The following is a 24,616-nucleotide window of genomic DNA, read 5'->3' as shown; positions in this document are numbered from 1 at the left end:
CAAAGCTTTAAACCTAACATGGTACTAACATGCTATTAGAAATAATAAAAGGCACCCTACACATGATTCTAGAAAGCATTAAATAACATCCTAACATGATACTAAAAAGCATTAAAAGCATCCTAACATGATATTAGGAATATTAAACAATAATAAACATACTTTCTACAAGAATAGAGCAATAAGATTACATACTTTGATGCCTCGTAAATCAATCTAATAACAAAATATACAAGTTAGTAAACTTCAATGAAAATAATAAATCAAATAATTGAAAATAAAGAGTTAAAAAGTTTAGACTGGATTTGGGACCAAACCCTCAGAAAAGTATAAACCTTTCACGTTTAAGGCGAAGGCAACTTCGAACTTGGCTAGTTATTCCAAGATCTTGTGTATGCGGAATTGTGTTTAATGAAAGGCTAGTTTAGAAAAGGAGATAATCAACTAATTCTTGATGAGAGTTGATGAAAGTTGATGAGAGTTTATTATTGATGATTAAAAAAGGGGAGATAAGACCTCTATTTATAGGAAAAAAGAGGGTCGAAGAATTAAGAAAAGAATCCGAACTCGAATCGAAATAAAACTCGTAGACATCAATTTTTGCGTATTTTGTTTTTATCATATATTTTGATCCAGAAGTCCAAATAAGGCATGTGATATGTCGTTGGAAATCTCTTGAAGTCGTATTTCTAATTCAGTTAGAATCAGATTAAAATATTTTGTAGATAAAAAGATATGGCCGAAATAGTAGAACGGTGTCAGTTTTGGATAGAGTTTCGTATTCCTTTCATATCTTTTTCGTTATAGCTCGGAATTAATATTATAATATATCATTGGAAAGATAATTTCAAGATCTATCCAACCATATAAAATTTGGATAAAAAATATGAGGCACGAAAATAAAATCTGACTGTCTTTGAACATCTTTAAATTCGAATAGAATTAGGACTTTAAAAAAGGAAAGTTTTATAAAGAAGGAAAGTTTTTATTTAAATCAAATTCCTTAATCTTATCTTTTCAAAAAAGGATAATTAAGATATTTTAGAATCTTATAGAAGGTTCTAATCAATCCTAATTAGTTTAGGAATAGGATTAAACCCTTGGACCCTCCTCATGATCATTGGGTCATAGGTAAAATCCGGTTTGGGCCCAATTTAGTATGTTGGCCATAACTTCCTCATTATTCATCGGAATTGGGCTTATAATATATCGTTCGAAAGGTCTTTTCAAGCTTCATCCAACTACACCATTATTAGACCCTTATCATGGACCAAACTAAACTGGATAGGACGTTTTTATAATTAGAGTGGGTTTTCGAAAACAGAAAGAAGAGTTTTAATACAAACTAACCGCAACACTTGACTTTTCACACTTTCACCTCATTCGATTATGGTTCGACGCAAAAGGTATTCATCACTGAGTTTGGTTTTGGGGAGACACAAATGGGTGTCTACAATGACCTTATTTTTAGGGTAGTTCTAGACAAAATTTCCTTTCTTTGTGAACCAAACACCCCCTTAGTAATAACATTGTTTTTATATATAATCATTTTTAAAAATTACAAATTACCTAATATAAATGGTATAATATAGAAAGGGAATAAATAAAGCATGAGATATATGATAATCAAACATGAAAAAAAATATTTTAGGAGTTTGAATATTGTTTTGGAAGATTTGACCCAAAAAAAAAACATTTTGGAGGGAAAATTTTTTGACCAGGAATTGACATGTGTCATTTTTGGTGTCTGTTTTAGTATTATGTTAGTGATTGTTATAAGCAGATTAGTAAAGAAAAATGCCTGTCAAAAAAAGAAAAAAAGAAAAATGAACCAAATAAAGATAACGTAAAATGATAAGTGGGCAAAAATAATTAACTATGAAGTAAAAGATTGTAGGGTCCTTAAAAATAAATATCAATAGTGAGTTCTAACTAGGGATGGCAATGCTGACTATGCTGTCCCAATCTGCCCCTAGTCCGATCTGATTTGAAAAAAAAAATCCGAACCGGACTTTATTTAAAAAAAAATCCGACTCCGACTCGAAGGAAGGTCAGTTGGAGTCTACTTAGCATCCGACTTATCTGATTCGACTCTGACTTTTCTATGTACTTATACATTTTTTATTATTTGATTCATGAATTTATAGGTTTTTGAAGTTGATTATATATGGGTTGTTATTGATAATTGGGTCAAAATTAAATTTAACATCGTCGTATTCGGAGTTGGATCTGGTCCGAGGTTAGATATTTAAGTCGGATCGGAGTCGGATGTTGGAGTTGGAGGCGGGGGCAGATTAAAAATCCGACATCTTGTAGAGTCGAAGTCGGATTCTTCATAATCTGATCCGATCCATTGCCATCCCTAGTTCTAACAAAGTCATCATACACAAAATGCAAAATTAACAAAAGAATATATAAAATGATAAATGGGCAATAAGCTGAAGTAACTTCTCACTGATATGTGATTTCTAACATTATAAAACAAGAAATATCTATTAATTGTCCTATTAGGTTAAGAATGTCAACTTTGAAAGTAAACAAATTTGCAGTTGGGCCACGGGGGTCGGGCCTCCACCAGCCCTGTGGCTCCGCCCCTAATGACAGGATAACTCTGACCATAGTTTTAATTTTTTCGATGGTCATAAATTATTCGAGGAATATCGTCTTATAATTTGCATGCTAAATGGTTTTTTTGTTTTTTTTTTAGGGAAGATGAAGACCTCTATGCTTCCGTAAGGGAATAAAGTTCTCTTTTCAACCTAAGAAGCATAATGTTTTTATTAGAGCGTTTGCTCAATAACCAGTCCTAATAAGCATAATAGTTGGAGAGAAATTTAATGCATATATGGAGTAAGATATATTTCATTACTAATATTAATAATTAATAAAATATATTAATTGTTGTGGTTATTTAAATACTAATCTAGTTTTCATTCATATATATGAGGGGATCTTTGAAGGCGAAAATTTCCCAAAGAATGAAGGAGATTCACATAGCATGAATGTGATACGTTATTCCATTTTAGATTTCAGGTTGATATTTCTTATTGCAAATTATATAGTTGGGGCATATTTTAGGGTGAGAATGGGTTCATGCGACTTTGGTAAAATCCTTGTATCTAGCTTCGACATGATGATCATTTCTCATACCTCACGAAACTGATTTCAATCAAACTGGATAAAGTCTTGAAACCCTTGTTCTTTTGGTCATTTAGTAGGATATTTTATTGCTCGTTATTTGAAATAGTTTGTTACAAGTATTTATATTGTGGATTGCTAAACACCGCTGTCCAAAATGATCACCACCGCCAACATTTGGTGTGAGTGGACAACCATGCCCTTACTATATAACCACCAATTTTTCCTCCCTGGCAAACCCACCACGCCTTCCGACAGGCGACAACCACCACTACCCTGATCGATGACCCACCATATCCTCTCAATGACAAGCCACCACCTTCCCTCGTCGGCGGGAAGGTGGTTTTTTTTAATTTCCTGCAATAGCGGTAACCAGAGCCGAAACCGGAGCCCAAAATCGGTTACCATAGACTGAATCGATTTTGGGCTTTGATTATCACGATTGTCAGAAATAAAAAAAAATAAAAACACCTCCTTCCTATCGGCAAGGGAATGAGGTGGGTCGCTGGTCACGGTGGTGGTCATCGCCGATTAGGGTGGTGGTGTCAAGTTGTTAGTGATTACTGGCAAAAAAAAAAATAGTGGTGAAGTACTAAGGGCATGGTTGTCCATTCACACTAAATGTCGGCGACTTCGATCATTTTTGTTGGCGGTATTTAACACCCCCCCTTTATATTTAGGGAAATTCTCTTTGGTGAATTCCAACTTTTAAATTTTCTAAGTGGAACGTTCTTAAATTTTATCATCAATGGTAAACCTAAATTATTGTTTACCATTGATAAGTGTTATTTCCTTAACTATAGTTAGTTTTTTTTTTTAATTACATTAAAATAAAAAAAATAAAAAAACCAACCCCTTCCCCAACCCACTGCCCAGCCCCCTCCCCCAACCCAGCCCTTTTCTCGGCGGCCAAAAAACGTCGACCCTCCCGCGCTGGAAACTCTCCCCCTAGCGCCGGCAACCCTTACCGCCTCCCTCTCCTCCACCTACGACACCGACTTCCACTCTTCCATAAAACCCAAACCTGTTTCCCTGTCACACCCTCTCCTTTTCTCACCCCCAACGTCCACCGCCGTTCGCTAACCACTTAGAAAATTGCCCCCCTTCCCCGACAACTCCCCTCCCCTTTTCGTATGCCCCGGAAACCTTAAACCCCACCCAAAACCAGATGAAAACTCAAACCTTTTTTCTGGGTTTGGTTTCAAAACCCTAAACTTGTTAGGCTATTTTTGGTGTTTCAATTTACAGGAGGTTCAGTAGGGGTGTGGGCGTCATTACTTGTGGTGGAGAATTGGACATCGGTCGACCTAGGGGAGGGGGTAAGGTGGCTAGGTTGATGGGGAAAAGGGGTTGGTTTTTTTTTTCTAAAAAAACAATTAATTCCAGCGAGGGAAAGGGTTGAGCGCCGGCGGGTTAGGTGGCTAGGTGGTGGGTCAAGTAGCTTAGTGGGTGGGTCAGGTGGCTATTGGCTAGGTGAGTGGGTGAGGCGGCTAGGCGGTTGGGTTAGGTGGGTGGGTCAAGTGGCTAGGTTGGTGGGTCAGGTGGCTAGGGCTTAGATCAAGTGGCTAGGTTCGTTGGTGGGTTAGGTGGCTAGGGCTTAGGTCAATTGGCTAGGTGGGTGGGTCAAATGGCTAGGTTGGTGGGACAGGTGGCTAGGACTTAGGTCAAGTGGCTAGGTGGTTACTATTAATTTAAAAAAAAAAACTTAACTATGACTAAATATTTTCCTATCTATGGTTAAATATTTAGTTCAAATTTGTCAGTAATGTTATAGTTATTGTAATATAAAAAATTCAAGTTTACCATTGATAATAAAATTTAAGAACGTTTACCACTTAGAAAATAAAAAAGTTGGAGTTCACCAAAGAGAATTTCCCTTATATTTAAAATTGTATTTGTACTTATATTTAAACTTTTATTTGTAGACCAATGCATTCATAGAGTATCAACTGCACAAGTCATTGAGAAGTTTTTAAAACCCATCACCCCAGGGTTGTTATTGCATTTTGGGATTACCAATTCAATAAACATGAAGCTATATATTTAAAACATGTTCCCTTCCATCATCTATTTTTTCCATGTCGTGAGACTCCATCGCATTCATAACATTTGCCACATTCTTATTCACATAGGTGTAGACACCTAATTAAAAATGTCTCCCCAAAACCAAACCCGATGATGAACAAACTTTCACCACCATTATTGGTCGGGTTCAGTATTTAATCCCGAGAGTGCTTAAAAATCATATTTAATTAAATTCGTATTTCTGAATAGCCCATGTATCAGTCTTGATGTTGGGTAAAAGCATAGTTTTAATTTTAGCCCAAAATCTTTTTTATTTTATTGTTTTATTATTTGTTTTTGGCCCAAACCTTTTATTTATTTATTTTTAATTATTTTCTTATTTTAGCCCATTTTTAATAAATATGAAAATGGCCCGAAATTATCAATCGACATTTAAAAGCTGAATGAAATTAGGGTTAAAAATGGATTTAGACGGAAAAATGACAAAAACTGTCCCGCGCCATGGCAGGAATTCCCGCGTCACGGGATTCTCTCCCATTTGACGGTAGGGAATCCCGTGTCACGGGAAACCTGATGTGACACGGGTACAGTTCGTGTCTTTTCCGTGTAAACCCTAACGCGTTTTCTTCCCCCGTTTGTTTAAAAGTATCCCGCGTCACTCAAAAGTGCACCGTGTCACGGGATTCTCTCTCGTCTGACGGTGGAGTTTACCGAGTCACGGTACAGTTTGCCGTTTCACGGGAAACTGTTTTTAGGGTTTCTGTCATTTTAGGGTTCCGTGTGTTCCCTCAACACTTTTTTCCTATAAAAAACCCCTCATTTCTGATGTACGGGGCAGCAAATAATTCTCTCATTTCTCTTCTATGCTCTAGCCTAAACACTAGCCTACCCTTCTCTCTTTCAAAATACCTTCCTTAAGCACTCCAAGGAGTCCGTACTTTACCCGGGGTTCTATCCTTAAACCACGGCGTGAAAGGTAGAATTGTTTGAGGGTATGGCCCCAAATCAATTCTCATTTAATATAATTTAATTCCATTTTAATTATTGTTTAATTAATTTTCATTGAAGTTACTAACGCGTTTATTGTTTTTAATAGTAGCAAGCAAACAAAATCAAAGTAAGGAATTATGTTCCTTTTATTTCTATTATTTTTCTAACGATTTTATATTGTTGGATTTATTGCTATATTGCTTCCAATATTAATGTTTGTTTATTCTATATTTTTGATCACCATATTTCATGTTTAAAGGGAATATGTATTTGAAAATCACGACTAATACGATAATTTGAACGACCGGTTTAGGTTCCTTTAATCTTATTATTAATTAAGTGGTCACGATATTATAGAATTATATGTTGCATTAATATTCAACCAATTTAGCATAATAATAGTTTGGAGCAAATTGAATATTTTGTTTGTATGCCTTTGAGATCACAGGAATACTTTTCAATATAAGAATCGAGTAGAGGCCAATACGGGCGAATGTGACTCCATTACTCACTTCGTACCATCATCCCCGATCCTCCTTTCGTGGTTCCGAACCATATGGAGTTAGTAATCTCATGGATTATGAATGGGGTGTAACCTTCACGGGTCAATCGTTGTTGCCTATCGTTGTCCCTTAATCGTGGTTGCCTTTTATGATCCGTGAACGGTTTACAAGTTCCTTAAAAACTTGTTGGCGGCTCCCTACTTTCCTTGTCCCTAATCGCGTCCCTAATCATATATGTCAATTCCCACTTCCTATGAGTGTCAATCGTATTCACACCATGCTTAACGTAGGCGCACTTTTAACGACGCCCACAATAGGTAACATCTAACAAAGTTATTATTTTACACTTTAATCATTGCTTATTTTTTCCTTTTCTTGAAATTTTAGTTTGTTTCTTGTTTCTTGTTTTCTTAAATTAATAATGCCAAAATTGGTATTTATGTTGGTAATCCATTTTGGGTAAGGATTTCAAACATAATTTCTTTGAGAAACTTTCAATTTCAAAGACCATATATATGAATAAAATCTAGATTAGTATTTAAATAACGAATATATCTTACTCCATATATGCGTTAAATATTATGTTAATTAGGATATGTTATTGAGCAACTACTCTAATAGAATTTCTCTAATAAAATGGAAGCAAATACATTTTGGCTCAAGCTATCAACTAATTAATCAGGCAATGTGGAAGAGATAAATGAAATATTGAAATAACCCAAAAAAGGGGTCAGGAACGCTTTGCAAAACCGATTTACTCACAAAACATAAGAATAATTCACCAAACATTTTAATCAGCACATATAACCTATCACATGATATGATCTGATTTATTACTAGTTATATCTGTTTTTAAACAAAATTGAAATATGAATTGTTGAAATCTCAAGGGAGGCTCAATCTTGCATCGTGAATTATAAACTCACTCATGTCTTTATGTGTTGGTTTTTGAGTTTGTAGTTTTTTTATTCATGAATAATGAGAAGGTTTTCCAATGGCGGTGAAGTTATGATTCAAGTAGCTTTGGATGTCATATTACAAAATAAATAAAAAGAGTTTAATGCATAGCCACACAAAAATTTAGACAAAAGAAAATAAAATTACAAGTATCCTAGTAATTATAAAAGGATATCGGTTTATTATTCATTTTGTAATTGAATATTTCAACCTTCCTAAATAATATCTTAATAGTGGATTCAACAAACGTAAAACAAATTATATTAAAATTATTCATATATTATCAAATTACGTTATATATATATATAGTTTGATTATTACTTGAAACTATACTTCTAGATTCCATTCAAATTTATTGTATAATTATTATGTTGCAGGTATGAATATTGTTGTTAAATCGCAACATCACAATGAAAATGAAAATTTGGAAGTAGAAAAAGTGGAAATGATCATGAGTACATTTACGATTTCACCGATCAATATAACGGTGAACATCTTTACACTACATATGTGACCTATAATAAAAATTTGTTGACTAATGTGTTGTGAGCATAACCGAGATTGATAAAAGGAACCAAATAGGTGAACATTCGATTGTGGGTTTGTATATCATGACAAATCAGGAAACAGCCCTGTTTCGTTGGCATTATGTGTTGAGACAATATGTTTAATTTACAATTTGTAAATGAGTATATCTCATCCTATCTGGAAATGTTGTTGTAAAATTACTACATAGTTATGTTTGATAACACATTGTTGGGCATAGACTCATGAAATAAAAGCATGCATATTGAGCAAAGCATCTACCATAATTGATACTTCATTCACAAATGTTGGTGGTTATTCGGTTCATGATTGGGCCTATACATATTTAGGTTGGATATTACCTCCATGTGTTCCAACAACTGGATGGCGTGGAGGACAACTATGTCGGATGAGTTTATATATGCTACAATAGTTACTACTAGTTTGGAGAAACTTTATTTATACTTTAATTAACTCTCAATCTTAATGATACGGGAATATACATGGTTTTTCTCAAGCTTACTTAGATTTTGCTTACATGTTTTTACCCGTTTGAAAGAGGGATTTCATGAGTTAAGTTAGCGTTAGGAGTCTGTTAGTTTTAAGTTAAGATTCAAGTGACACTCAACTTATGTATCCATGTTAATTTTTTTTTTTTTTTTAGTGATTTTTGTTCATTGCATGTTAGTAGTCTGCTAGTTTGGCTTTTATATTAGGGAATTTTAACTTTTACCACCTTCAAATAACCACTTAATTGAATTTACCACCTCCAAAAAAAAAGATTTACTTTACCACCACCAAAATTTCCAAAAATTTGATTTTACCACCAACTAACGGATTCCGTCCATGAATCCGTTAGTAGGGCCCACATTTTTGACGTTTCTTCTTCATCTTCCCCGATCTTCCTTTTCAACCAACCAGCAACGAAATCAACTACCTCGGTTGGTCGGAATTTCGAGTGGGTTTCGCGTCTGGGTGGTGGTGGTTTCAGGTCGCGATGGTTTCGCGTCTGGGCGGCGTTGTTTCTGGTCAGGGGTTAGGTTGGCTGGGGCGGATTGCGGTGGTTACGCGTCTGGGTGGTGTTGGTTTCGGGTCGCGGTGGTTTCGCGTCTGGGTGATGGCGGTTTCTGGTCTGGGTTTGGATGGTGGTGGGGTTCGTCGTAGTTGTTAGGTGGTGGCTAGGGTTTTGAGGTCGGAATTTTGTGGAAAGGGGGTAGAAATCGGTGCGGCTGTGGTGTGCGGTACGGTGCGGCTGTGGTCGGAATCGGGGAGGGAGAGGGAAGGGGTGGTCGGAATCGGGGAGGGAGAGGGATGGGGTGGTCCGAATCGGGGAGGGAGAGGGATGGGGTGGTCCGAATCGGGGAGGGAGAGGGAAGCGGTGGTCCGAATCGGGGAGGGAGAGGGAAGGGGTTGTCGGAAACGGGGAGGGAGAGGGAGGGGGTGGTCGGAATCGGAGATGGTGGCCGGAATTGGGTAGGGGAGGTGGGGCTGCCGGATTTAATTTTTTATTTATTTTTATTTTTTTTTTGTTTTTTTTTTTTTTTGTTTTTATTTTTTTGTTTTTTTAAAACTTACCCAATAATATAGCGACACGTGTGCAAAGTAGGCCCCACTAACGGATTTATGGACGGAATCCGTTAGTTGGAGGTGATTGGTGGTAAAACTGATGTTTTATTTTTTTATGAGGTGGTAAAGTAAATCTTTTTTTTATGGAGGTGGTAAATTCGACAAAGTCGTTATTGGAAGGTGGTAAAAATCAAAATTTCCTTTATATTATTACATTTCAATTTAATACTAGTTGTTGACCCAGGCGATGCCCCGGTTATGAGATTGAAATTATGAGGGATTGAATTTGTTACAAATAATGATGGCCTATTTTCTTTACATTTACAGCCATCTTAAGTTAAAATTTCAATCCTCATCAAACCATTGATCTCCAACTAATAATTGGATGTTTGAATGTTTCTAATGTGTCATTTTTCAAAAAATGACACCACAACATGATGATGTGTCATGTTATAATTGGTCAATTTTTAATTTATTTTTAAAAGCCTAAATGGAACATGAATGTATGTATAATTGTACACAAATGCATTTTTTTTTTATAAAGAATACATAATTATAGTTTTTTGAAAGAAAAAACATATCATTTCCACAAATTAAATTATAATTAAAATTTTGAAAAATATTTTTTTAAAAAAAAAAAATCAGAAAATCAAATATTCATTAATCTTCAATGGTGTTCATCATTGTTTATGGGCAATTCTTTTTTTAATGATCTTTCTCCTGAAAAATACCTAGCATAAGGGTAAGAGACCCCAACATTATTAATCAAAATCCCAACATCTAAGCGCTCAATTGCTTCTTTAACCCTCTTAACATCTTCATCTGAATCCACAGAAAAATCAACCACTATAGTTTTAATCTGGGTATGTATTTGAATTTTTACTACTTTTAATTGAATCACTAACATCTTTGTTTTTATTAGGATTTCGACCAACAAGATTAGATTAACCCCTTTTCGAGCTAATTGGAAGGCAAAACCCTTACCAATTCCATCAGTGGGTCCAGTAACAACTGCTCAAGAACGATATTTCTTGGCAATTAGGGTGCAGCGATTAGGGTGCAGGTTCCGGTGACTTTACCGGCGCACATAATTCCGACGAAGAATCACAGTGGCGGCTCAAGGTTCTAGTGATTTTAAAGTAGTTTCAGGCGTATTTTGGGTGCAATGTTAGTGCGTTTTTGGTGCAATTTTGGTGCGTGTTTTAGGGGGTCCTTCATGGTGGGTTTCTTTTTTGTTAGTTTTGGGGTGTGTTTATGGAGCGGTTTTCAGACCCACGACAACAAAAACCCCTCAAGTCGCCTGTAAATGACCTAAAGAGTTTCCTCAAAGGCGACTCCACAACCACCGACACGATAGCTTCAAACTGTAGGAGTCGCCTCTGAGGCGGTTCGATAGCTTTTATATAAGTCGCCTATTAATGGTTAGGCAACTCTATATGTTAAGCTATTGTGTCGCTTGTGTTGAAAGAGGTGACTCCATAGCTAATCTATTGTGTCGCTTGTGTTGAAAGAGGTGACACATAAAAACAAACAATTTTTCCAACTATTTTTATTAGCTCATACAATACCAATGTTTTTGCTACTTAGCAACTTGATCTCTGGTTCTTTGCTTGGAAGGTTGAAGTTGTTGCCATTATGCAAAAGTTACTTATATATATATATATATATATATATATATATATATATATATATATATATATATATATATATATATATATATATATATATATATATATATATATATATATATACATACGCGCGCGCGCGCGTGCGCGTCTTACCTATTAGGCGGCTTATTAGGTAGTGGTCATATAATAAAGCACCTAACAAGTCGGACTTTTAGAGTCACCTGTATATAAGGTGTGACTTATAAACATATCGAGTCGCCTCATACTTATTAGGAGACTTGTTAAGTTGGGGTTAAAACCAACAAAATACCTAACGAGTCACCTAATATACATGACGTGACTTAATATAGGTTTACAAGTCGCCCCATATATGCTTGGGACTCTATAACCCGACTTATTTGGTGGTTTAAATTAGGGAAATTTTGACTCTTGCTACCTATCAAACACATCAATTTCATTTTTGCTACCTATATATGAAAACTTTTATTTTATTTTACTACCTAACATATGCCTTTTTTTAACTTTTGCTACCAGTTAGCGGTTTCAGTTAATAATTTCGTTAGTGAGATCCAGCCACCGTCATTACCACCTTCCGACCAACACTACCTCCTTAGCCACCCTAAATGTCTCCCCTTCAGCCTCCAAAATAAAAAAAAAAATAAAAAAAATAAAAAAAAAACCACCAAACCAAGCCCAGCCCCTGTCAGCGTCGGCGAAACCCTTACTTGTTGCCGACCAGCCACCACAATGAACCCCTTCCCTTTCCCCGTTATCGCTGCCCCAAACCCCCCCCCCCACTAACCCCGTACCAAAATCACCCATTTCCCCTTCCCCCCTCCAAAATCCAAAACCCTAACTTCTCACCGAAACCCTAACTTCTCCGAAAAAATATTCGTCAAATGTCAGAGAAGTTGCCAGAGTTACAACGGCGAATTGCGTCGCTGTTTGCTGCTGTTGTCCATGTATTTTGATGGAATTTATAATCCTAGTAGTCCGTTGGATGCTTCGACGCCGGCGAAAGATGATGAAAAGGAAGAGGATGAATAAAGGGCTTCAAGAAGAAGCGAAAGAGGTAGGATCTAGTGTAAGTGTGGCGGGCTAGGGAGGCGGATTCCGGTGGGAGGAAGGGGAAAGGGGTGGTTGTGGTACGGGGTGGAGGTCGGCCAGCGAGAACGGGGAATTGAAAGGGAAAGGGGGGTTAGTTGGGGGGAACCAATAATTCAATCACCAACACCAATAATTCACAATTCTATACATGAACCTTAGCATGATACTACTTGTATTTGATTGAATTTAAGCCTAGCATGATTCAACATCATCAAAATATGCTAAGTACGCGAACGTACCTCAATTAAGCTCATAAAGTGGCCGAAAATACTACAACAATTCCTGAATCAAGTCTCCTACAATAAGGGACAATAATACTAAATTAATTACTCTTGTATACACAATTTCCAGCAACTTAAACTCACTTTAAACTATTTAGAATAATCTGAAAATTATTTAAAAACCCTTATTAAACTCCTTTTTAATAGGTTATCATACCCTTTTATTAAAATCACAATTATACTACTTTAAATAAAATTCCAGCATTTTAAACTAATCAAAAACCACTTCAAAACCTCATCAAAATACATCTTCATACTTAAATTATCCATAGAAAAATTAAATTATCTCTTACCCTTTAAACTCAAGGATAAAATTTAAAAAAAAACTTCGTTAAAAATCAAAAACTGCCCGAAAATCATACTTAGAGGCTGAATTTGGCCACGAGAGGGTGGTACTCATTACCAAAGGTAGTGATTCTTTCTTAAAATGTTGTTTTCACTACAAGAAAAGGGCCGTTTTGCGACGGAAATAATTCGTCGCAAAATGGCAAAATTCCGTCGCAAAGTGACTTTGCGACGGATTTCCGTCACAGGCATGGCGTCGCTCGAACTTTCGTAGCAAACAGTCCTTTTGTGACGGAATATCCGTCGCAAAACGAATTGCGACGGATTTTGCGACGGAAAGGTAGTTGTAGCTGAAAACAACATTTGCGACGAAAATTCCGTAGCAAGAGGAATCATTTTGCGACGGAATATTCCGTCACAAATTTTGCGACGGAATGTATTTCCGTCGCAAAATGGATTCTTTTGCGACGGAATAGTCCGTCACAAATTTTGCGACGGAATTTAATTCCGTCGCAAAATGAAGTTTTTTGCGACGGATTATTTTCCGTCGCAAAATACTCCATTTTGCGACGGAATTTCCGTCGCAAAGTTATTGTAATTTTAATTTTTTTTTTTTTTGTATTTTGTTTTTTTTTCCTGGAACCTGTATTCCTGCAATCCTGTTTAATTTTTTTGTATTTTGTTTTGTTTTCCTGGAACCTGTATTCATGCAATCCTGTTTAATAAAATACGTGCATTTAAAATAATTTCAGTCAAAAAGTCCACGCCCTAACATAATTCAAATATATACAACACGTAGCCGTAACTACCAAGTACGGTACATGATATAATTTTTAAAACTACAATGTCATCCATATACAAAAATCGAAAAATGACACCTAACTAAACACAAGCTGGCTGTCCTTGGCCTGCACCACCACCACCACCACCACCACCCGGGTCGTTACTGGGGTCTCGAATCTGAGGCTGAATCGTAGAACAAGTGAAAGGAGTGGTCAATCCTGTAAATCTACTGGCTAACTCCTCTAAGAACTCCTTGTTCTTCCTCTCGATTTCAGCCATCCGTTCTGCCACTCGAGCCTCCACTCGAGCATCGAGCTGTTCCGCCACACGGCTATCGATCTGGCTCTCAATTGCTTCCACCCTCTCATTCAACTCCTTGTGGAAGTTTTCCTGCATTTGAGTTATGACCGACGGTACGTATTGGCTGGAAGAACCCGATCCTCGTCCCCTAGATGTGCCGTAGTACAAGTCAGCACCAACACCAAGACCTCTAACACGACCCTTCTTATTACGACCACCAGCCGCCTCAAAGAAAATTTCATTTTCAGACAGTTGGGAACCCTGGGTTCTTGATTCCTCCTGTCTGTGTTGGTACGCCTCCTGTAACAAACAAAGGATATACAATGCAGAAATAAAAATAAAGAATGAGAACCAATAGTTTGAGGCTTGATATAGTTCATAAGTGGCAATATAGGTTCACTAGGTCCTAAAACTAGGAAAATTGGGTGAAAATGGGGCGTTTTTGGTTCTAACTTGTCTATTTCTCACATTTGTTATCTAATGAACCTATTTTTGACCTTAATACACCTAACTAACATAGTTACTTGAGTTTGAGGCTTGAAATTGTTTATAAGTGGCAATATAGGTTCACTAGGTCCTAAAACTAGAAAAAATGGGCGAAAATGGGGCGTTTTTGGTTCTAACTTGCCTATTTCTCACATTTGTTATCAAATGAGCTTATTTTTGACCATAATACACCTAAATAACATAGTTACTTGAGTTCGAGGCTTGAAATAGTTCATAAGTGGCAATATAGGTTCACTAGGTCCTAAAACTAGGAAAATTGGGTGAAAATGGGGCGTTTTTGGTTCTAACTTGCCTATTTCTCACATTTGTTATCTAATGAACCTATTTTTGACCTTAATACACCTAACTAACATAGTTACTTGAGTTTGAGGCTTGAAATTGTTTATAAGTGGCAATATAGGTTCACTAGGTCCTAAAACTAGAAAAAAATGGGCGAAAATGGGGCGTTTTTGGTTCTAACTTGCCTATTTCTCACATTTGTTATCAAATGAGCTTATTTTTGACCATAATACACCTACCTAACATAGTTACTTGAGTTCGAGGCTTGAAATAGTTCATAAGTGGCAATATAGGAAACAAGTGGCTTGAAAATGGGCGAAAACTAGTTATTACCGCAATTTCCTTCGCTCTTTTGTTCGCAGGAACCTTCCCTTTCCCGGGCACCTCCTTGAAGTGTGTATGCAAGAAGAGATCAGGTGCTGATGGAAGCTTCCCTTGATTCTTTGCCGCCTTGCAATGTGAACAAGTGAACAGTATTATTAGATACAAATGTAATTAAGCACATATAAATACGTACATTCAATTTTTTATACAACAACTTACCAGCTTTTTTGCATGTTGTACCGCAGAGATGGAACCTTGAAAATGGGTCGGTTCTATTTCATTATCCATAGAGCCAGATCGTCGGTTCAATCTGTTCTGTGCTGACCTCTTCTTGTAAACGTCATCCACTTGGGGAATATCCATCATCATCTTGTGGATGTCTTTTGAGATCCAGTCTGGCTTTAAACTAATCTAACATATATTTTAAACTAATCTAACATATATTTTAAACTAAACTAACATACATTATAAACTAACTAACATATATTTTAAACTAAAATAACATACATTATAAACTAATCTAACATATATTTTAAACTAAACTAACATACATTAAACTAATTCTAACATTGCAATATATCTTAAAAATTAAACTAATTCTAACATTGCAATATAAATTAAACTACACTACACTAAACACAAGTAATTAAATAATAAAATTTAGTTACAAATTAAATTAAAAAACATAATTAGAAAAAGTTAGGGTTTACATTAAAATTAAATTGAAAACAAAAACAAAGGGGGATAGTGGAATACTCACCGGGATTTGAGGGTGTTGTGGCGGAAATCCGGCTGCCGGAAGGAGGGTGGTGTGGTGGCTGCACACCGCCGGCGAACGGAGGGGCGTGAGTGGGCTTGAACGGAGGGGGTGGCGTGGGTGGGCGTGAGTGCGCGTGAGTGGGAGTGAACGGAGGGGGTGGGCGTTAGTAGGTGTGAGTGGCCGGATTCCGGTCGTTCCGGTGGCGACAGCGGCGGTGAAGTGGCCGGATTTTCTTTCTCTCTCTACGCTTTCCTCTATCTCTCTCTACGCTTTCCTCTTTCTGTTCTTCGTTTTCTTTTTCTCTCTCCTTCAGCGAAACTTCAGTTTTTTTTAAAAAAATTTAAAAACTTTTTGCGACGGAATTTCCGTCGCAGAATCCGTCGCAAAATGTTTTTTTATATATATTTTTTTTAATATTGTTTTGCGACGATTATTTCCGTCGCAAACAAACTTTTGCGAGGGAATAAATTCCGTCGCAAACTTTGCGACGGAATTTCCGTCGCAAAAGTTTGTTTCCGTCGCAAAGTTGCGACGGAATTTATTCCCTCGCAAATTAACCCTTTTTGCGACGGAATTGTAGTCCGTTGCAAGGTTTCCGTCGCAAAATGACCTATTTCTTGTAGTGTTTCACATGGAAAACACTACTTTTTTGTCAAAATCAGATGATTTTAGAACCTGATTAGGATTAAAACGGGATTAATATTAACGAACGGGAATCTATAAATTAAAACACGAATTTATGTGTTCAAAATAATCTAGAATTAAGTTAAACTAATTAATAGTTATAATCACCAAAATTTCCAAAATATCATTACTATAAAAGCCCTAAATCAATTGTTCATAAAACCCTAAAAATCAAGTCTTTAATAATTTTAAAACCCTAACTTATAATTTTATGAAATCTGAATATAAAACACTTTATTATTTAAAATTTACAATCTTTAATCATCAAAACATAATTATGATACTAATTAAACATACTTTGAATAATTAAAACCAAAACCCATAAATAAAATCATCAAAATAGCTAGAATGAAAAGAGGAGAGAAAAAGGAAGAAAATAAGACTAACCTTTTTGTGTGGGAAATTTTGGGGATCTAGTAGATATATATAGTGTAGGGTAATTAGTGTAGGTTTGGGTTTCATAAAAATAATAAACTTAGATTATAAAAGAGTTGGCCCAAATATAAAAATAGGATGGTTGGGTTTATAATGAAAATGGGCTACATTTGGATTAAATACTTGTTGGCCCAAATATAAATACTTGATTAATCTATAATCCAATAATTAAAATAGTTTTACCCAAAATATATTTTATAAATAAATAAATAAAATATAAAATACGTTAAAAATACGGGGTATTACAAGTGAGGAGAGTGTTTAGTGTTTTGGGACTTGGTTACAATCTACTGTATGTTGATTGAAACTGCTTAGTTGCAACCCTAGGCATGGATCTTATTTATAGATCACATCTCTAAATAAGAGCTCATGCCAAAAGCCCAAAACCCTTATCCTAAACATACTACTCTAGCCCAACACTCTACATGGTACGTCATTACAAATTTTTACCTAGACTCTACGGCAGGGAAAACTGCCTGCACCCCCCACCCCTCCGCGCGTGCCCCGCTCCCGCCCCTTTTCATTTATGAATTTTCTTTAAATTTTTATAATATGTTCATTTCTATATTGGTAAATGTTCATTTATAAATCATTAGATGTTCATTTTTATAATAAGGAGTTATTGTTCAAATTAATACGAGTACATTTTATGAATTGCATTTTAAGAATTTTTTATCAATAAAAATGAGAGAAAATTATTTATTTATATGGATTGCTGCGTTCAAATCATTTTTATTATTAGAAGTATTGCATCATCCAATGTACATTTTTGTTTATCGTGTTTCAACATATGTTCATTTTTGTATCATTAAATGTTCATTTCAAGAGCCATGCGTAAGTTTTATCGTAAGATGTATAAAAATACATACGTATTAGAATTGTATTTATATAAATAAAGAGTTGTTAAAAATAATTTCCAATATAGAATAAATTCAATTTAATTACAATAATAATGCATTCCATACAGCTATACTATTACATGTAATTGTTTCATAAACACGAAAGTGAACATTTGAATATAAATGTTGTGTGTGTGTGTATATATATATATATATATATATATATATATATATATATATATATACATATATATACATATATATATATACATATATTTGTGTTTATGGGATTATAAGTTAATTTACGTATTGATAAATGTTCATTTTCATTATATATAAATGTTAATTTACGTATTGATAAATGTTCATTTTCGTCCTTATTCATGATCAACAAGTAAATGCATTAATTTTAAAATGAATATGTGCATATACTTAAAAGTTCATTTTTATACTACTAATTAAAGCACCCAATTATATCATGAATTAGTTATTTTTAACAAATTTAATAAGGAATTTCAATAAGAGTGTGTGTTATATTGTAGTTTTCATGGAAATGATTCTTACAATTACAATAAGGAGTGTGTGCTACCTTCAAAAATTTTCAATAACAAGTACAAAATTATAAATTTTATACATTTTTCATTTATAATAATGCTCCTTAATTAAATGTTCAATTATAAATAATTGTATGTTCATTTACAACTATTAATAAAATATGTTCAGTTTTGAAATATTATATGTTCAAAATGACGTCACTTGGGGAGGGGGGTGTAGGTAGCAGAAGCTACACCGGGGTGTAGTGTAAAATTTTCCCTATGGCAAAACGACGACCCAAATGTCCGGACTTAATTATCTCCATAATTTGATCCATTTATATATCTAGTAATTGCACACGACAAAGACATAACTCCTTTAGAATAATCTTTATTTATATATGAGTAACTCTATTTATTCATAAGAGTAACCTCATTTTGTTCATTATATAAGTGATACTCCCTCCGTTTTTTAATACTTGCTCCATTTTTCCATACGCGGAGTTTTAGAAGAATTTGGAGAAAGTAATAAAATATGTAGGTAGTGGAGTGGGTGGAAGAATAAAAAAATTGTATAAAGTAAAAGTAGTAGAGAGAATATGAAATTAAAAAAATATGATTTATGTTGGGTCCACTAGGTGAGAGAAATTAATTAAATATTGTAAAAGCTTTCTAAATAAGGAAATTGAGCAAGTATTTAAAAACGGCCGGAAAAGGAAAGTGGAGCAAGTATTTAAAAACAGAGGGAGTATAAGCTAATTTAGAAATAAGTAACTCCATTTGTTCATTTGAGTAACCCCTATTTTTTAAAAAAAAAATAAAATTGAAAGATTTATTCCACTTATGAAAGAGAGTAACCCTTTTTTTCGTTTAAGTAACCCGCATACATCAAGGTAACCTCATTTGCTAATCACGTAACCCCCTATGGCCCTATTACTTAATTTATCACACACCATGTGGATGGCTAGCCATGATATATAAGACTTTGTGTTCTTTTAAAATAACATTATACTACCTCCGTTACATATTATTTGAAACGATTTGACATAAAACATATACAATAAATAACACAGGTTACTTTCTATTTAAAAATTTGCATGCACAAAATTACAAGATTGGAATTTCAGAGGAATTTGGTGAGAAGTTAGAAAAAATAAATAAACTCTAAATTTAGATATAAGATAACCGTGCATAGCATGGGTCTTAATCTAGTTAAAGAGATAATTAAATGATAAAAGAAACATATATGCCAATGCCAAGAGGTAAAGGCTACACATACAATTATTGTATGTGGTCCCTACATACAACACTAATTTGTCATGTTTTAATGATTAGAATAATAGGTCCAACTTCCATTAAATTCAATTTATATTTGATTTCTAATTTTCTCCGTTGTTTTGATGATGTGTCAAATTTCTACTGGTGTTGTATGTAGGGACAACATATAATGGTTGTATGTGTAACAGATATTGAGCTCTCATGTCAAGAGATAGTATACTCCACATATATTAACTTCGTTTTCCTAAGACTTTCTCACTTTCCGTTTTATCCATTTTTCTGCATCATATGGAGTACTCACATAATCACATTTACTTTATTATTATTATTATTTTATTTTTGACGGGCACATTTTCTTTATTACATTTATGACAACTTTTTATTCATTTTGTTATCCACAACCGCATTTTGTGGGGCCCAATTTTATTTAATTAATTTTTTTTCCTCTATTTCTCCCCTTTATAATACAAAAGTACCCACATTATAGTCAGAAAGACTTGCGTGAACCTGGTCCACAATAATATTATTGTGGATCCGAGATTTATATACACGTGACTGATATTATACTGAACATAGTGACCTTTATTTCTAACATAATAAACTTATTTTTAACATGGTAACCTTTTATTAAAACTTGTATAACGTTTAATATTATTGTGAACTTGATTATAACGTTATGACCCTAATTTTAACATAATGACTTTTATTATTCATATTGAACAGTATATAAATATTTCATTAAAAAAATTAACCTCTTATAGCTTACATATTACCAAAATGACTTTTATTTCAACACAGTGATCTTATTTTTATTATAGTGAATTTTTTTTTATTAATAAAACACCATTATTTTTCTAATATAAGTGGTCCACAATAAATCAGTGTGAACCAGGTTCGTTTAAGAATTTGTACATTATAGTTCCCTTTTTTAATTTTCTTTGGTAACTAAAGAAGACTCGGCAGAATGAAGGTAGGGCTTGTTCCTATTTACTTATTTTCAGTTCAGTTCAGTTTAGCTCCACTCAGTTCAGTTCAGCTCTAATCAGTCCAGTTCAGTTCAGTTCTTAATTTTTTTGTTTTAGATGTTTTAGCATATTACAACAACGATGACAATAATAATAATAATAATTATTATTATTATTATTATTATTATTATTATTATTTTAATTATATTCGTCGTTCAAAATGGTCACATTTTTTTTATAGTTGAACTCATTGACAAAATGAGAGTACTACACAACAGTTACTAGCTTTCATAATCAGTTAGTTCTTTGTCTTCTTCTTCTTCTTCTTCATTAAGTTGCTCCATTACCTCGGCATTCCTCTGAATTGACTCCCATATCTGATCAGTTATTTGGTTTCGTACAATATCCATAGCTGCTTTTCTGTTATCATCGTACATAGTATGATCTTCTGTTGGTCCCATGACTTCAACTTGGTGCGTGAATGAAATCCCTAGTTTATGTAAACGAACAAAATTGTGTAGATCAGAGTACAACAAGCAACGATTATTTGCAACTGATAGCCAAAGTCCATTTGTGGCATCAAATTAGGTTGTAGAACCTTCCACCTATTTTTCAGAACCGCAGAAATTCTCTCAATTACATTTCGACAAGAAGAGTGTAAGTAATTGAATTGCTCAATCTTTCCTCGTGGAGGATCTGTTCTATTGAAATCAGGCAAATGATACCTCACATCAGGTCCTCAGTGTGGACTCAAGTACCCGAGTGTATTAGGATACGCTGAATCGACCACATAGTATTTTCTTGTACAACAATCATAATGTTAGTTAACCTAAGTAATGGATTTTTCTATCTTATTCATCGCAATGTAACTTAGTTTGTACCAGACGTTGGATGAGGGAATCCCATTATTGCATCTTCTAAATTTCGCCTCCAAACAGTTGTATCATGTGCACTGCATTCATAACCTACATTGATGTGAGTAAACTATTTAGGTTACTCAAGCATAAAATATTTTTGAGAAAATTTAAAGGAAACGATTTTTTAATAATTAAAGAAAGTAGGTTTTTGTTTTTTGTTTTTTTTTTTTTTTTTGAGAAACTGCAGCATATGTGATTGACTATAGTAAAATATTAAAGAGTAATTTTTATTTATATATATATTTAAAATATAATACTACAAAATTTAATAATTTAAAATACAGAGTTATTTTTAAAACACTTTATATTTTCCACAATCCACTATATATATTATCATTAATTTTTATAAACATTTTCATATATTTTTATGCATTTTAATTTTTCAGTTCAGTTCAGTAAATATGAACAGACTCGTAGTATAATAATGTTGGCTTGCTTCTTCCTTTTTTTGTGAAGTTTAAAAGTTATAATTTTATTTCTATTCAAAAAAAAAGTTATAATTTTATTTTATTTTAATTTTTATCATTTAAACATTGATTTTCTTTGATAACGATTAATATTATATAATGGCTAAAATTGTAGTAGACATGTAAAGATTAAATATAATATTGGTGATAGTATTCGATTATAATAATTGAAAAATGAATAAAAAAAAAAGCTTGAAAAATCAGTTATTTCTAAAAATTGGCCAATAATAAATTAAATTAACGGGTGAGGATGCCAATAATAAATTAAATTAACGGGTGAGGATGTTCTAACCCCATTAGGCTGACACAAACTTGACACTTAGGGAACGTAAGGAATTGAAATTAATGTGCATTGAGTTATAAACAAAAGTGTCATTTCTAATTCATCTCAATTTATCTCCTCATCAAATTGCATCTCTAAATTATTCTCACCATATAACACTCACAAACAAATTTTGTCCAAAATTCGAGCAAACTCATTTATGAATACAGAAACAAAGGTCATAATTCCAAATTGTAATAAAAATGTAATAATAAATTTATTCCCCAAATAAAATTTTTTACACATAATATATACTCCCTTGTATGTAAAATAATAAATCAACATCTCTATTCCTTTTTTTATTAAAAAATCATAATTACATGACCTACACACTTTACTCTCACACTCACACTCACACTCACACTCACACTCACTTGCTTTCTAAATGTTCCATTTATTTCTCCATTTTTTCATTTCCTACTTATCACATAGCCATAGTGCTGTCAAATTTCAAACCGAAACCGTTTAACTGTCCGAAACCGACCGACCCAAATGAGAACTGAACCGATTAAAAACCGATTTTTTTGAAACCAAAAACTGACCCGAACCGTATTTTAGTAAACCCGAAACCGAATCAACCCGAATAATGTTAAACCGTATAAGAACCGAACCCGTTAACAAACCGAACCAAATATAAACCGAACTGAAAGAAAACCGAACCGAAAAAGAACCGAACCGTATCTAACCCGAAACCGGTTCCAACCCTAAACCATTTAAACTGGCAAAAAAACCGCTTACACCGAACCGTTAGCAAACTGCTACCCGTTTGCACCGAACCAATAAAAAACCGAACTGGTTGTAAACCGAACCGTTTATGAACCAAACCGCTTCTAAATCGAACCGTTTACAAAAAATTTTATATAATTAAATGGATTAAATATTAGAAATCTTAGAATATTTTTTTTAAAATATCAAGGCAAATCATTCATTAAGGATAATCAGTGTTCACAAACAAGAGCAAAAAAAGTAGGCTCAGGTCCTGCCTCAAACTATTAGCAACACTACTGCCTCTAGTCATGTATATAAATGATTAAATAAGAAGCATATAATAACCTAATTGTAAACACAATAATACATTAATACACTAACTCTTATAATCTACTTCGCAATAAACTAGTTTGATCAGTATGACTAAACTTGAAACAGAACATAATATGTATTTATAAAATCAATGAGAATTTGTTTATAATATGATGCCTAAATAGTAAATATGAAATGATTCGCGACTTTATATAAAACTTGTGAACGCAAAAGGTTAGCAAGTACTATCAAATTTCAAACCAAAACCATTTAACTGCCCGAATCCAAACAACTCGATAAAAAATTTATTTTTTGAAACCGAAAACCGACCCAAACCGTAATTTAGTAAACTTGAAATGGAACCGATATGAATAATGTTAAAGTGGTTAAACTATCGAAGAACCGAACCAGTTAAAAACTGAACCGAAAAATAACCGAACCAGTTATAAACTGAACCGAAAAAGAACCGAACTGTTTCTAACCCGAAACCGTTTCCAACCCGAAACTGTTTGAACCGGGATAAAAACCGTTTACACCGCACCGTTAACAAACCGCAACCCATCTGCACCGAACCATTTACTACCCGGACTGTTTACAACCCGAACCGAATTAAAACCGCTTAAGAATAAACCGAAACCGAATCGAACCGATAACTCTTTAAACCGAACCAAAACCAACCCGTGAGACAATTAAACCGATTCCAAACCGACCCGATTGAATACCGAACCGATTTCAAACCGAACCGAAACCGAACTATCAAACCGTTTTGACAGTGCTACATAGCCACATTCTTCTCATTATCTTTCCCTAACTCCTCCTTAACCCGATAAATTACTAAAAGTACAACCAACTCGCTATGCCCGCATAAAATCCAATTGAATCCACAAATATGAGTGGCAACTCTAAGGCCATAACAAACTTATTTTTTTTTAAGGAAAAAAAAAATTAAATAAATAAATAAATTATTACACATCGCAATCAAAAACAAACTCCAAATACATTCTATTAACAACCGTCACACCCCACGTCTCCCATGCTTTCGTCACTTTTCTCCCCTCACACACTCTTACTCTTTTCACGTCAGCAACAAATCCTTTAATTCCCTAACAAACGTTGACTTAAGTCACCCTCCTTCTTCTTCCCAAATACATAGCACACAAAATGAAAATAAAAAAAAATGGTGAATGAAATTATCAAA

At 34.2% G+C, this 24,616-nt stretch overlaps 1 protein-coding gene across 1 annotated transcript; it reads right to left on the bottom strand.

Moving 5' to 3' along the window:
- Positions 1 to 13,750: 13,750 nt before the first annotated feature.
- On the bottom strand, positions 13,751 to 16,416 carry LOC145618105 (uncharacterized). Its single transcript, XM_081672896.1, has 4 exons — positions 15,959 to 16,416; positions 15,418 to 15,604; positions 15,208 to 15,324; positions 13,751 to 14,388 (listed from the first exon to the last, which is right to left on the bottom strand). Exons 2-4 carry the CDS (start codon positions 15,565 to 15,567, stop codon positions 13,888 to 13,890), a joined length of 768 nt encoding a protein of 255 aa, XP_081529022.1. The 5' UTR covers positions 15,568 to 15,604; positions 15,959 to 16,416; the 3' UTR covers positions 13,751 to 13,887.
- Positions 16,417 to 24,616: the final 8,200 nt, after the last annotated feature.

This window comes from Chenopodium album, chromosome 26, assembly GCF_948465745.1.
Source record: "Chenopodium album chromosome 26, dcCheAlbu1.1, whole genome shotgun sequence".
NCBI classification, from domain to species: Eukaryota; Viridiplantae; Streptophyta; class Magnoliopsida; order Caryophyllales; family Amaranthaceae; genus Chenopodium; species Chenopodium album.
This window is presented reverse-complemented; position numbering and strand designations above follow the sequence as displayed.

Coding starts and splice junctions, on each gene's coding strand:
- LOC145618105 (XM_081672896.1), bottom strand. CDS start 15,567: ATGATGATGGATATTCCCCAAGTGGATGACGTTTACAAGAAGAGGTCA. Junction 15,325..15,417: donor TACAACATGCAAAAAAGCTG/GTAAGTTGTTGT, acceptor TCACATTGCAAG/GCGGCAAAGAATCAAGGGAA. Junction 14,389..15,207: donor AAAGAGCGAAGGAAATTGCG/GTAATAACTAGT, acceptor TGTTTGTTACAG/GAGGCGTACCAACACAGACA.